Genomic DNA, 14,709 nt, shown 5'->3' with positions numbered 1-14,709 from the left:
AAATAAATCTGGATTATAAAAAGAATTAAAGTATTACAAAATTATATGCTGTTTAACGTCTTCGTAAAAAAAATAGTTGTTATCAATATTTTTCCTAATTTATGACAAAAACTTTTGATCGTGAATACCCCTGAAATCAACTGCAAGAAACAAAAAAAAACGAATAATTTGCAGAAAGAGAGAAAGAGAGAGATAATATTGATAAAACTGCATAATACACCTTCGATTTTATCACCATTTAAATATGTTATAAGGGAGATCTTTCTGAGTAATTTCCCGCAAGAAATAAGTGGGGGACAGCATTGGTTTAGGAGATATAAGAAATTAAAGTTTTACAATTTTAATGCTTTTTCTCAGGTATTATAAAATAATATTAAGAAAAGTAAAGTTTGTGTACATTGTAGTTGTTGTAAAGCAGACGTGGGAAAAGTGTTTGTTTACATTTACGAGATAGGTACACGGTCATGGATATTTATCAATAATGTGTTTTATCTATCTCTCGCAGTTCGTTAACAGCTTTCGACATGCAACTACACGAATTTGTGAGTCTTGTCTTGAAAAATATTATTTATTGAATGCGTGGGCGAGGGAGAGGCTCCGTCCTTCTCCCTGCACCCCCACCCCCAAAAAATCTAACCTAACCCAACCCAACTTTACTTTTAAAACTGAAAATAGATTTGGGTTAGGTTAGAATTTTTTGGGATGGGAGTGAAGGGGGAGGGGTTTCGCCCCTCCGCGTAAATGTCATAAACAATTTTTTTCAATGAAAAAATAAATTATACAGCATACACATGTTTTAATATCAAACTTCAATTTGTTATATTTTCTAAACCAATACCCCCAATTATTTCTTGCGGGGAATTACTCAAAAGAACCTCTCCTACAACATATTTAAGATTATAAAATTGGAAGTGTGTTACCTTTTATGCAATTTTACCATAATATTTTTCTACAAATTTTAGTAAATAACTTTTAAACAAGTAAACGGATTTAAATCAAGTTTTTTTAATATATGTGAAAATTTTTATTTCGTTGACAATGTTTTTTCCTTGTCAAATTTATCAATAAATGCTACAATACGCGATCCTCCATAAGAATCAATACTAACTTCAAACTTAAATAATTTCCAAACCGTTAAGACAATTATGCTCAGGTTTTGCACAGACATTCAGAAGAAATAGTAGAACATCTACTTTCTACGAAATTTTCATGCTTTTGTCAATGTTTTGACATATGACACACATACATCCTTAAGTCTTGGCAACAATGGCGAATAGACACATACGCGCGCAAATATCACAATTCGCGACGCGTTTACGCGCCGCATAGTGTCACGATGGTAATTTCGCGTATCCACGAGCATCACAGCACTCGTAAAGTCAACGTAAAGTCGGGCGAAAATGGATCTCGCGTTCATATTTTATGACGCGCCTCCTAATCCCTTAATCCATTTATGCGGCGACCAGAAATCTCTCACCCAACCAGATGCGAAAGCTTCGATGCAAAAGCGCTGAAAAAGCTTTCGCAGTTGAATAAAAATAGAGGTTTAATTTAACGATATAATTAAGAATCTTACAACGCCCGGTATTTGACAAAACACATTACGTACGTATTCAGATTTTATTTTACGTATTCCGAAAATTTTTTTTTCGTAAAATTAAAGGATTCTCTTTTGATATCTCTCAAATGTAATCTTGCGGATAATAATAATAGAATCATTTAAATTTAAATATGTACTCCGCGAGATTATGTCTGAGATTTATTAGGAAAATTTTGCCAAGAGCAACTAATACTCAGATTGGTTCCTGTCCTCCCAGCTCCTCCTCCTTTCCCCGGCCCCTTCGCCCTTGTGGTTTTTATGAGCCCTTAATCCCTTTCCAGGCTACATGGTGGAAAGAGGCTTTGCTCAGCCAGCGAGCTTGTGTGAGCTATTGTCATCGTTGTTCCGGAAAGCAGCTCGTTATTCGCGATCCACAATTCACCTGACCGAGAATCACATAAACCGTTTTCACACCCGCACCGAATAAACTATGTATATGTGCAAGAAGTGGGAGTTGGAGTTATCTTCTGAACATCCATTGTTATAGAGGCGAATCGAGGGAAAAACGATAGTTGGTTCGACATCGCAATCGCGTCGTCTTCGCGAATAATCCGCTGTAACTTGTACTACGATGTCGTCGATGTTACAAGTTAAATTTAACGAGATTTCGATAGCAAGTCTCAGTTACAAAGAGATACCTCACGTTAGACGCTTGGGGAAATGAACTTCTTGGTCAAAGAACTCCTTTCATATGAGAAGAAGCGGTGACGTCGCTCGAAACGCTCCGTAAACTTTCGAATATCCGGTCGCGTATCCTTCGAGCCTGCTTAAATTTGTTGAAATAAAAATGTCAGGAAATTGCAGTAAATTTAGAAACGTGAAATCGTCAAATTTATAGAGTGCGCGGCGCATTTTATGACGAAAATTTCGATGTGATCCGAAAGATTAACGGAAGCTTTCGATTCCGTCTCGACAAGTGTCTAATGACGTGGAAAAGATTAGTGATGAAGGATCCTTTCGGATCCCTTCTTCGAATGACTTTTCTGAACATAATATTAATCATCTTCGTTGATTCTTCGACTTTTTTTTAGTATGCAAAAGTAGAGGAAAAAAGACTATTTTTTTTATAAGCACGGGAATTGAAAGCTGCGAATATTTTATTGTTCCACATGTATAAAGAATGAGCAATCAACGCGCAGTTAAATCTCAAAATTATAAATTGTTCGAGCTTGATTATTAATTCGCTGATATATATATTTTCGAACCATCTATAATGTATAATTCTTGATATCGAAATACTGAAATAACAACAATTATTTATCTTGATGTATTTTTTGCTTGTATATCTTTCGGATAAAATCAACAGTTGTTAGATAAAATAAAAAAATAAATATAAAATAATTTTACAGAGATACATATACAATACGGAATGTTGTATGTTGCAGGCCTCGTTTTACTCGACAGCACTGAAAACCCTGATCTCTGTGTCTACTGTGATACTGCTTGGCCTCATATTTGCTTACCATGCGTTAGAAGTTCAGGTACGTATAATGCACATCTCAAAGTATTACAATTGTAGCAATAAAGTAGAAAACTTTGGATGTTGACTTTGACCATTGAATTTAAATACACGTAGAATGCAAAGATCACATCATTTCAATTCTTCCGAAAATCGAGAAGTTATTCTATCCATTCGCTCGCGCGATTGCTGTATAATTTTATTACGTTATACAAAAATCGATAAAATGACGATTTCTCGTGTAACGTTAAATTAAAAATATAAAATCAGATTTTTTTTCTCATTAGCAATTTGGATTATGTAAAAGTTTAGAAACTGGATAATGACTTGTTTTTCTATCTTTTTAAACTTATACACATTCGCCTTTGCCAGAAGATATTTTTCACGCTTCAAGACACACAAACTCACATGCACGCATTATGAATGTCATATTATAATTATAATGCAATTTATAGTATTTCATCTCTATAAATTGTTGAATATAAACTACTATGACATAATAGCTATAAACAGCTGTAAATATACTGTAAAAAAATTGTTTCTAATTCGAAGTAAATTTAAGCGCGCAAGATATTTGTTGCTAGATAATTTATAATAAATAATCGTAGACAATATGTTTGATCAATAGTTTGCCAAAGTGATTTCAAATAGTTTTCGCGAATTTAGCTTCGAAACTGATAAATGATAGGTAACAGATGGACGATTTATTGTTCGCTTAAATTCGTTTTATCTGTTTCTAATTCGAATTTTAGGCGCGCACAAGATGTTTGTTGCCAAATAATTTACAACATAAATAACGGCTTGCTTCGAAGTTTTTCTTTTATAACAACAATTAACTTTGCGAATTACAAGTATCCATTAAATTAAGTTTGTGGAACTCGTAGGATAGCCCGGTATAAATGAAAAGGCGTTTTGTTCTCAAAGACTGATTATTTTCATTCAAACATGCAAATTGCGTTCTGTAATAAATTTACAAATGAACACATAGTAAAAAAGACTGATTGAAACTTCAGACAAAGTGTCCGCAGCTTTTTCGCGGAGATACTTTATCTGAATTTTCAGACACACTTCAATTTTCAGACACACTCTTCTGAACTTTCAGAAAACGATTTTAATGATTAAAAAATAGATTGTCCGAAATTTCTTTCAAACATTCCATCTGAAAATTCAGATAAAAATGTATATCTAAATTTTTAGAAAATTTTTTACAATGTAACTATAAACAAATTAAATTCCCGCAATCGGGACAGATAATTAGGGTGAATTGTTTTCGCATTTTCGAGGGTATCATTCCGAGCAGGCATTACGCTTCAGTGATCGTGGAATTTAACATTCCCTCCATTTAAACCGTCCGTTTGGTCGAGATTGCGGGGAATCGGGAAACTGTATATGATAGGGCGATTTCGCAGATAATATTAATGCGCCACTAATGAAGGGCCAATTACATCCTGGGCGATTAAATTTTATCTAGCCGACGCGCAAAATCGCACGCTGGCATCGACAATCACCCCAACAGCGGATTATTTATGTGTGGTCGGGCTTACGATGGGTGACGCTTGAATCTTTGAAACCATAGGCAACTGAATGAGTAACGACGTATTCGCGAAACGAATAAATATGCAACGACCTTTGGGTTTAGATCAATAAGTAACATTGCTCGAACGTCGAGTAACTTTAAATTTGCAACGAGACACTTGTCTCAGCGAAGCCACGGACTCTTTATTCCAACTTTTCCGCTTTATAGTAGGAAAAATTTTCGCGGAAATTGCGAATGGATCTCTTTTCTCTCTCTCTATGTGACCCTCCCTTTTAAAATAAAAGTTTCAGAGTTATCAAGATTACACGGAAGATGTTGAATGTATACCGGAATTGTTTACAATTCTTTTAATACTCGGCCATTTTTAAATATAACGAGAGACCATCAAAGAGTTTTCAATTCAATACTATTGAATTAAGAAGTTATCCGATGATCTCGATACAATAGCTCGAGAAAAATGATGGCGGTTGAAACTGCGGAGAGAGAGAACCGGTAATTGTCCATTATAATATCCGGCGAAGGGAAGTCTCTCCGCTGAGCTCTCGGCTTGCTTCCGGCCTGGTAGGAAGTCGTCTTAATGAGATACCAATGGCCGGCAGCGAAACGAGCCGCGCAAAGCTGGAACGTCTAAGCGTCAGCTCAAATATTGACGCTATGACTGTCTTTCAAGTCTTCGCACCCAAGATTCTCGTTATATACCGAGCGAACCACGAAGAAGAAATGCTATGTAACTTTGGTATCCGATTTCTCCGGGCGATTCTCAAGGAACGAATTTGTATAAAAGTAAAACTGATACTGGAATAATAGGAGAAATGTAAAAGTCTGAATTTCTCTGAAAAAGACCAATACATCGTAGATTTGCCGAGAGTTTTTGAATTTCTAGAATCTTGCTTTTATCTTTTATCGCAACATTAGAGGTTTTAAGATTGGATTTTTTTACGACAAATAAACCTTTCTTAAAATTATCAATGAGATAAAGTTAACGTAATAGTCGGTATATATCGATATAAAATACTAACTAATAAATTTTTTTTATTTCTTTCGCCTCTATCGCGCATAATCGATTTAATCGCGCCATAGTAGAGAAAAAGAGAGAAAGAGAGAGACTCGTTTTCGAGAAACGGATTTATATTTTATTTCATACAAATAAAGAAATCTGTCTCATTGTAATGCGCGCATGTTTCGTGTCAATTTCACTTGACGGTAAAACGGAACGCGGGTTAATCTTGAATGGCAGATCAGCAGGGCTTTATTGTGAATCTCTCTACCAGTGGAATATCGAAGCCGATCACGAAGTGAAAAAGAAAGATGTGATAGCTGCCAACATCCGTTACCGTATCCCAAACGGATAATCCCGACTCAATGTGCCGGAAAAACGTTCTCTCGTCAAGCTCGCAGTTGTCGCGCGATGCAATTTCAGCGCGATATATCGAAGCCTTCCACCTTTTTCTCCCCCTATTCCTCCCCCATTCGACATTGCCGTGATATCCTTGCGATGTGATAATGAGGATCGTCATGTTGATTCGAGACGGAAGGTCATGATGCGATTTTCATGAGATAGAAATCATTCGAAAATCCTGGGATTTTAATAAAATTTTATTCGTGCACTGTAAACAATTTTCTAAAAATTCAGACACATTTTTGTCCGAATTTTCAGATCTGGGTATCCGAAAGAAATATCGGACAATTTATTTTTTAATCATCAAAATCATTTTCTAAAAGTTCAGAAGAGTGTGTCTGAAAATTGAAGTGTGTCTAAAAATTCAGACAGAGTGTATTTGCAAAAAAGCTGCAGACATGTCTGAAGTTCCAGTCAGTTTTTTTTTTTACAGTGTGTTTACTTGTAAATTTATTGCAGAACGCAATTTGTATGTTTGGATGAAAATAATCAGTTTTTGAGAATAAAAGACCTTTTTATTTATACCAGGCTATCCTATGAGTTCCACAAACTTAGTTTAATGGATACTTGGAATTCGCAAAGTTAATTGTCGTTAAAAAAGAAAACTTCGAAGCAAGCCATTATTTGTTATAAATTATTTAGCAACAAACTCTTGCGCGCGCCTGAAATTTGAATTAGAAACAGATAAAACGAATTTAAGCGAACGATAAATCGTCCAGCTGTTACCTATCATTTATCAATTTCGGAGCTAAATTCGCGGAAAACTATTTAAAATTATTTTTAATTATTGCGAACTTTTGATCGAACTTATTGTCTACGATTATTTATTATAAATTATTTAGCAACAAATATCTTGCTCGCCTGAAATTCGAATTAGAAACAGATAAAACTCACACGAATTTAAGCGAACGATAAATCATCCATCTGTTACCCATCATTTATCTTGTTTCAAAGCTAAATTCGCAAAAAATTATTTGAAATCACTTTTAATTATAGCGAACTTTTGATCGAACTTATTGTCTACGATTATTTGTTATAAATTATCTAACAACAAATATCTTGCGCGCCTGAAATTCGAATTAGAAACAGATAAAACTCACACAAAAAGCAAACGATAAATCGTCCATCTATTACCCATCATTTATCAGTTTCGAAGGTAAATTCGTGAAAAACTATTTAAAATCGGTTTTAACTATGGCGAATTATTGATCGAACATATCGTCTATGATCGGAAACATTTGGAGCGAAAGCATTTTCGATGATGACCAGCCCGGCTACACCAAGCTGGCGCACGCAATCTTGTGGCAACAACGGCTGGCTAAGAGCCTAATGGCCTGCTGACCTTTCAGCACCTGTTGATTGTCGCTTATCAAAGATTTGCATGCGCATCAGATTTGCCGAGATTCACCTGGCACGGCAAGGCGAATGAATCTCCCCACGGGATACGTCGTCGTTCTGATCGATGTCATCTGCACGAGATTCTCATTGTTCTCTTCTCCATCTATTTCCTGTTCTATATATATACATACTTCGTGTTTCATAAATCTGTTCAGATCTCTGCAATTACTGATGCGTCAAATCTCTAGCACGGAGATCCTGCGCGTACATCCTTCGATGTAAATAATTTTATTCGATTCTACCACAAATCTGATTAATAAACGAAAGAAATAATATGATAAATTATCGGCAAAAGAAATTGCGTTTTACAAAATTGTTGTAAGTTTAACGAATGTTATCTGGCTTAAAGGAAATTTTGACGAAATTTCATTGGCTACTAGTATCCTACGTCATAAAAACATCTGTAATATGTTATGGTTTCTTATCTCAAAAAAAAAATTTGGTTCCACATGATATCATAATACCGCGTGTCTAAGATACTGCAAAGATTAAGAAAGTAAAAGGATATAATATCATGTGTAAATTTATGGATTCATAAATCATTGATGTTAAATCTGACATTACTCTTAGTCTTTTAAACCTCACGACATTTTTGTCGCCATAAATTGTCGGTATCGTGCAAGATTTTCTCTCTCTCTCCCTTTCTCTCCCTTTACGGTTTTTCCCGATGCAGCGGATTTTTCCTTCTCTTGTTACGCGAAACTATTTCTTCCTCCTTCTTCTTCTCCTCCTTTCCCCTCCCTCTTCACTTCTACCGGATTATTCTTCCGGATAAATGGACTTGCACTGCATTATACTAATCCATTCAGAACGCCGGAGGCGATGGCGGGTTGCATCTTTCGTGCCGGACGAGAAATACGAGCTGCAAAGTATCCGCGATGTATCAGGCCGCGAGTTATCGCCAAGATATAAGAGCGCGCGATGATGAATGTATCGTATCCCGCTGAGAATCCCCCGGACTTTCAGGGCGGAACACAACTCCCATTGTTAGAACGGCAAAATTTCAAATTTCGAGGTCCGACCCACTACATGTAGGACAGAAAAAACTCGAGAGATGATTTATGATATTGCAAGCACATTCGACGATGGTTTTTGATATCAAGATATTACGATCATTTACAAAAAATTATAAAATTTACAAAAAATTAATAAATCGGGAATCAAATACTAGGATTGCGCGAGATATCAAGGCTACACACAGAAAAATATTCTATTGCTAAGTAAAATGATTACTCAGTTTACTTTACTTCTTTTAAGTAACAGTCATCTTTAACAAAGAATATTTTCTTAATAATAGTCTTAAAATAGACTTGTCACAAATTTTAGAAATACTCATTATCATGTACTCAAAAAAAGTAAATATTTTTTTTTTGAAGAATATTATAAAATTTTATCGAAGAAAAGTCAGATATGGTTAATTTAATGTAAGAAAATTTAATAGATCAGAAAAATTTAATGTATTTCTTTCAATTATATATGATAAACTTATGATAGATTTGCGGATATATGAACTTATGAAATACTTGAAACAAGTAATATTTACTTGTATATATTATAGTATGTATTTTTCTGTGTGTAGTCTTGATATTGTCTCGAAATTCGAGACAAGATCAAGACAAGATTTTTAATTAGTTATCAAGACAATATCAAGATTAAAATTGTCAAGATTATTGGCTTTTTAAAAAAAAAGCTAAAATATGTATTTGTATGTGTAAATTAAATGAAAAAAAATTATTATGTTATACAGATTTAAAAAATCTAATTTAATAAAGAACACACACACATATTTATATTAACAAATTTAGAAATATCAATACGAATGACATGAATAGTAATAATTATCTTAAATTATTATATATTATGAATATTATACAGGATGTTAAATTTCAAACATAACAGGCCGAATATTTAGATAACTAAATGAAATATCGAAGTCCGGTTTTTTTTAACGCGTCCATCCAAAGTCAAATTTATTTTATCAAAATTTGTCCGCCTCGAAACAATACAATCTAAAAAAAACAAACCTCAGTACTTCATTTAATTATCAAAATATTCGGCCTGTTATGTTTGAAATTTTGCACCCTGTATAGTGAATGCGATATATTCTTATCATGAGGCGAGTTGTGCATATGGATCTCTATCTTTAATTGAACAATGCAATTTTTACGATGCTTAAGCATCAGGCCCCCAACGAGAAGGGGGCCCCCAAACAACTACCGAATCGACACTTACGAGAACCATATAGTATCAGACTAGAGATACGTATTATTCTGTATAGTCATAATCAGATGGGTTATCCGCGTCTTCTTTGGTAAGAATTCTCTGAATACAATTTTGAACATTTATTTAACACTCCCAATAACAAGTTGTGAAGCAGAAAGAGGTTTTTCTAAATTATCTTTTATAAAAAATAAGTACAAATCTAAAATGAGAGATAAAATTATTTATTAATTCTTTCAATAGAAAGTGACATCACAAGATCTGTTACTTATGACGAAGCTATAAAAGAATGTATAAACGTGAAATGTAAAAAAAAAAAATAAAAATTTAAGATCTTTTGTTCTCAAATGCTTTTGTTTTTTACATTTATGTTTTATTTTATATCTATGTCAGTTATTTTTTATTAATTTAATTTGTTTCTGTAAAACGTTAATGTTTCTGTAAACCGTTTATAGTTTTCATGAATATCATTTATTATGAATATATTTTATTCGAATTGTATATTTATTAATGTTTAAATGTTATCATAAACTGTTATCTAGATAGAACAAAAAATTATAATGATGTCAAAATAACGAAAAACGATAAATTATGATAGAAAAGTTAGTTTTTATAGTAATTTTTTCAGCGACAAAAACCGGAAATTCTACAGAACATTTTCCCAAGCTAATTATCACGATTACCTTAAATTTTACGGGAACTTCTTCCCCTGTGGGATATTTCAAATGAAAAGAATTATCAAGAGGAATCCGCCGCTTAGGCATTCTAACAAAATTACTCCTGATAAGAGACACATCCGAACCCGTATCAATTTTAAAATTACATAACTGTTCATCGATAAATCCTTTAAAATTAAATAATTTCTTATTATTAGTGCCAGTATTATTACTAACATTTTTACAATTACAACAATAACTCTGTAATTCTATTGGGGCTTCACGTTCTCGCGTCGAACCTGCCCCAAACAGCTCGACAAAATTCAGTTTTCCCCTTTCTTTAAAAACGGACACTCCGCTCAAAAATGACCTGAGCCTCCACATTGCCAACATTCTTTTACAAACATTTTATTATTACTAGAGTTAGAACTCTTGTAAAAATTTTTATTTTGTTCCTGTTTCCTCTCTTTTGCTTTATCGCCAGAATTTCCAAAATTCCTTTTTCCGTCAAATTTGTTAAAATTGTTCCTATTCCCGAAATCAAAATTGTTGAACCTCCTTCCTTTAGCGAAATTATTTTTGTTGTTATTATTATTGCCAAAGTTGAAATTATTATTCCGTCTTTCAAAATTACTTTCCTGTATAACTTTCACCGCCATGGCTCTTTGTATGGCCATTTTCAAGGAAGTGATTCCTTCCAACTGCAGAGTCCTTCTCACAAATCCATTAGACAAAGCGGTAACAAATTGCGCGCAAGCAATTTTATCACGAACTTCGTGCGTACATTCGGGATACGCTAACTGCGAAAGCCGTTCAATATCAGAGCCCAAGGTAGCCTCATCTTCCCCCAACTTTTGTTTTCTGTTCGTAAATTGGGAATAATAAGACTGAGATAACAATCCTTCCCCAAAGCGCAACTCTAATTTAGACTTTAATTCTGCGTAATCGAGATTTTCAATATTAACGACACACTCCAATACCGCACGCGCCTTTCCTCTAAGACATGAAATGAGAGCGACGCTTTTCGCAGCGTCACTCCACCTATTTGCTCGCGCAATTAACTCAAACTGTGAGAAGAACTCTCTTAGCGGAACAGTCCCGTCAAAAATGTCCGGCTTCAATTTAAAGCCTAATTCTGTGTTAATATTAACACGCGCGTCTTTTTCGAAATTAGGCGCAATATTAGGCAAAAAATTTCTGTTAATGGGGCGACTTAGCTGGTTGTTGTTATCCAGCAGACGAATCCTCTGTTCCATCCCCCGTAACGCCTCGTCGCGTTCGCGCAGTTGTGCTTCAAATACAGCTCGCTGCTCATCGTGTTGGCGCAATTGCGTCTCAAAATCGGCTCGCTGCTGCAGCCGCTCCTCGCGTAGCTCACGAATCTCTCGCATCGCTGACTGAAGTGTAATCGCTTCCAATGATGGTCCCGATGTCGTAGCCGCCGTTGAAGTCAATCGACTCCTCTTTCACGTCGAAACTCCTGACGTCGGCGAATTTTCCTGTTCCATTTTTTTATAGACGAAAAGAAACACACAATTCTACAGAAAATCGTCTCCAGAAAATCGTCCACTCCGTCGTATCCCGGACGAGCCCCCAAAATGTTGCGTCCGCGGATCGGAATCGATATATATCTCGAACGCGCGTGACACAACCGGCACCCGCGTACCGCGAGTAAATGATTGACACTCTTTAGAAAGAATAAAAGGAACTTTAATATAGCAACACAGAACACTATTACACAAAGAACACAGAACAATAATAGTAATCGTAAACTCCGATACGTCCGCCCGGAATCGCATCCGTCGCGCGACTGTAGATGGCCCATCTCTCCCAAGATGTCCGCCGTTGTTTAACAACAACGCTTAGCAACGTTCTCCCGGAATCGAATACAGCATATTCATGAATAACCGCCTTAGACGACCCGCAGGGACGCAACAATATATTGAGCGCGAGATGCACCAACGCTAGCTCAGTAATATAGCTCATTAACATCGCTCGCTGCTCGCTCGTATATATCAATAGTATCGAAGTACCGTACGTATCGCGCCCGACTATTATAATCGCGACTAAGTGATAGTGTACAAGAATCTGTGAAATATATCAATTTATACCTAACGTTCGGGAGTGTCTTATTTCGAGCGTGGACCCTAATCCTTTGGACGTATAAATCCCAAAAGACCTCTTCCTTAGCGGCTAGAGGCACAACAATACTATGTTTACGAAACTGAGACAATTTACACGAATAATTATATATGGTCATTGTCAGATGGTATTTTCATTACATTGATAATTAAATAGTGAGAATACTTACATGTTAATCAATATAAATTCGTTCTTTGTTCTTAATTATTTTCTTTTTGAAAACGCGATTCACTTTTAGAAGGACCGGCTACAATGAGTTATACGTGACTATGCATTATGTATTTTTATGTAGATTGGAAATCCAGAAGTCATGGGCAGAATGCAAAAGGCATAACGCATGCGCTATGATATCTACATTCTGCCGTGAAATACCGTATAGCGCATGCGCTATGGCTTCTGCATTCTGCCCATTGCTCCTGCAATTTTATGTGCTTCCACCTTTATTGGTCAAAACGAAGTTTGGCGGAACCAATAAAAATTGTTATGGGAAGCATAATAATTTAAAAAGAAATGAAATAAGAAAATTACGAACAATTTTTATTTATTTAAATAAGAAAATTACGAACATCATGTACTTTTTTATAAATTTTTGAATTAAAGAATAAAGGAAAATTAACTTGAATATAACAATAATAAAACAATCAGGGGCGGATGGTAACTTTTCGGGGCCTGATGCTAATACTATTTCAAGGGCACTTTTTCCGAGCAGAATAGAAAATTACAATAACATCAAAAAATACTATAAAAACTAATATTTCTATCATAATTTATCGTTTTCTCGTTATTTTGACATCATTATAATTTTTTGTTCTATCTAGATAACAGTTTATGATAACATTTAAACATTTAACATTTAAAATATGTATTTTATTCGGATTGTATATTTATTAATGTTTAAATATTATCATAAACTGTTATCTAGATGAAACAAAAAATTATAATGATGTCAAAATAACGAGAAAACGATAAATTATGATAGAAAAGTTAGTTTTTATAGTAATTTTTTCGTCGTTTTTTGACGTCATTGTAATTTTCTTTCCTGTCCGGAAAAAGAGCCCCTGAAATAATATTAGCATCAGGCCCCGAAAAGTCACCATCCGCTCCTGTTGCTAAATATTATTTTAAACAACTGTTCAGTATTAGATAAAAATTGTAAATAAAATCGAGACAAAACAAGACAAGACGAGATTTTTGCGACCAAAAGATTCACCCAAAACCAAGACAAGATTTAAGTTTCCGAAAATTTTCAATACTAATAAAATATTTTTACGAATATTATCTTGTCTTGAATCTTGTGCAACCCTATCAAATGGGATGACACACACACACATACATCACGATTTTTCATACCAAGAGAATCTTGGATTTACTATATCAAGATTCTGTGAAATGAAAAATCTCTGTGAGTGAAAATCTGCTAAAATATTTGAAAGAATCGAGGAGAAAAATAAATAAAATAGATGGTAAAAATCTGAGGATCAGTAGTGTCATGAGGAATATGCGGCGTCGATACGAGACAAATTGCACGATACGTGTCTCGTGTAACACGTACGTGGGAGCCTCTATAAGCACGAGTTGTTTAGATCTGGCAGGGTCGTTACCGAGTTAAGGATGATTTGTTGCCGAAATGGCGGCGGCATGTGTACGGTTACAACTACGCGGGCTTCACGTAAGCGAGATAGACGATAAACAATGGCGTACGTGTTGCAGCGTTTTAATCAAGTTTACGAGCAAGGCGGTTGGAATTCATATTAATTGAACGCTCTCAAAGAGCCGAGCTCTTTCATAACGGGATACGCGGGCTTATTTGGTTTTGATTGGTAATTTTGCGCGATCGATACCGGTACATATATTCAAAGATCGCTTTGATGATGCGACGGCACGGCATAATTAATTTATTCGCTTGTTTATATTTGCTCGGCAATCGTGCAAAATGAATGGATATAATGGACTTTTTTCACTATAACGTTCAATTTTGAACGAATGAAGATCTCAACTATTGATAATTATTATAATCGTCTATATTAATCTGTGACATTTTTATTACTAAAAGCTTGTCAAAAGAAAACGCACAAGAAAATTTAAACATTTGAAAATTTGGATATATTTTCGAAATAAATAATATAATCAAATAATCGCACAATTCGCGCTATTATAATATAATATTATTATATTATTATTATTATATTATAATATAGCGCAAATTATTCATCAATATTTGATTATTCTTTATCTCCAAAACATATTTATATTTTCAATTTTCAATTTAAATTTTTTTATATATATAATATTATTATG

The 14,709-nt window shown here is 34.6% G+C and overlaps 1 protein-coding gene across 1 annotated transcript in view; it reads left to right on the top strand.

The window, feature by feature from the left end:
• The window catches only part of LOC115246332 (small conductance calcium-activated potassium channel protein-like), a 50,320-nt gene that overhangs the window by 18,269 nt on the left and 17,342 nt on the right, over window positions 1–14,709 (top strand). The window contains exon 3 of the mRNA XM_029825071.1: window positions 2,986–3,081. Coding sequence (XP_029680931.1) covers window positions 2,986–3,081 — 96 coding nt within the window. The remainder of the gene's footprint in view (window positions 1–2,985; window positions 3,082–14,709) is intronic.

This window comes from Formica exsecta, unplaced genomic scaffold (assembly GCF_003651465.1).
Source record: "Formica exsecta isolate Colony F162 unplaced genomic scaffold, ASM365146v1 scaffold148, whole genome shotgun sequence".
NCBI lineage: Eukaryota > Metazoa > Arthropoda > Insecta > Hymenoptera > Formicidae > Formica > Formica exsecta.
This window is presented reverse-complemented; position numbering and strand designations above follow the sequence as displayed.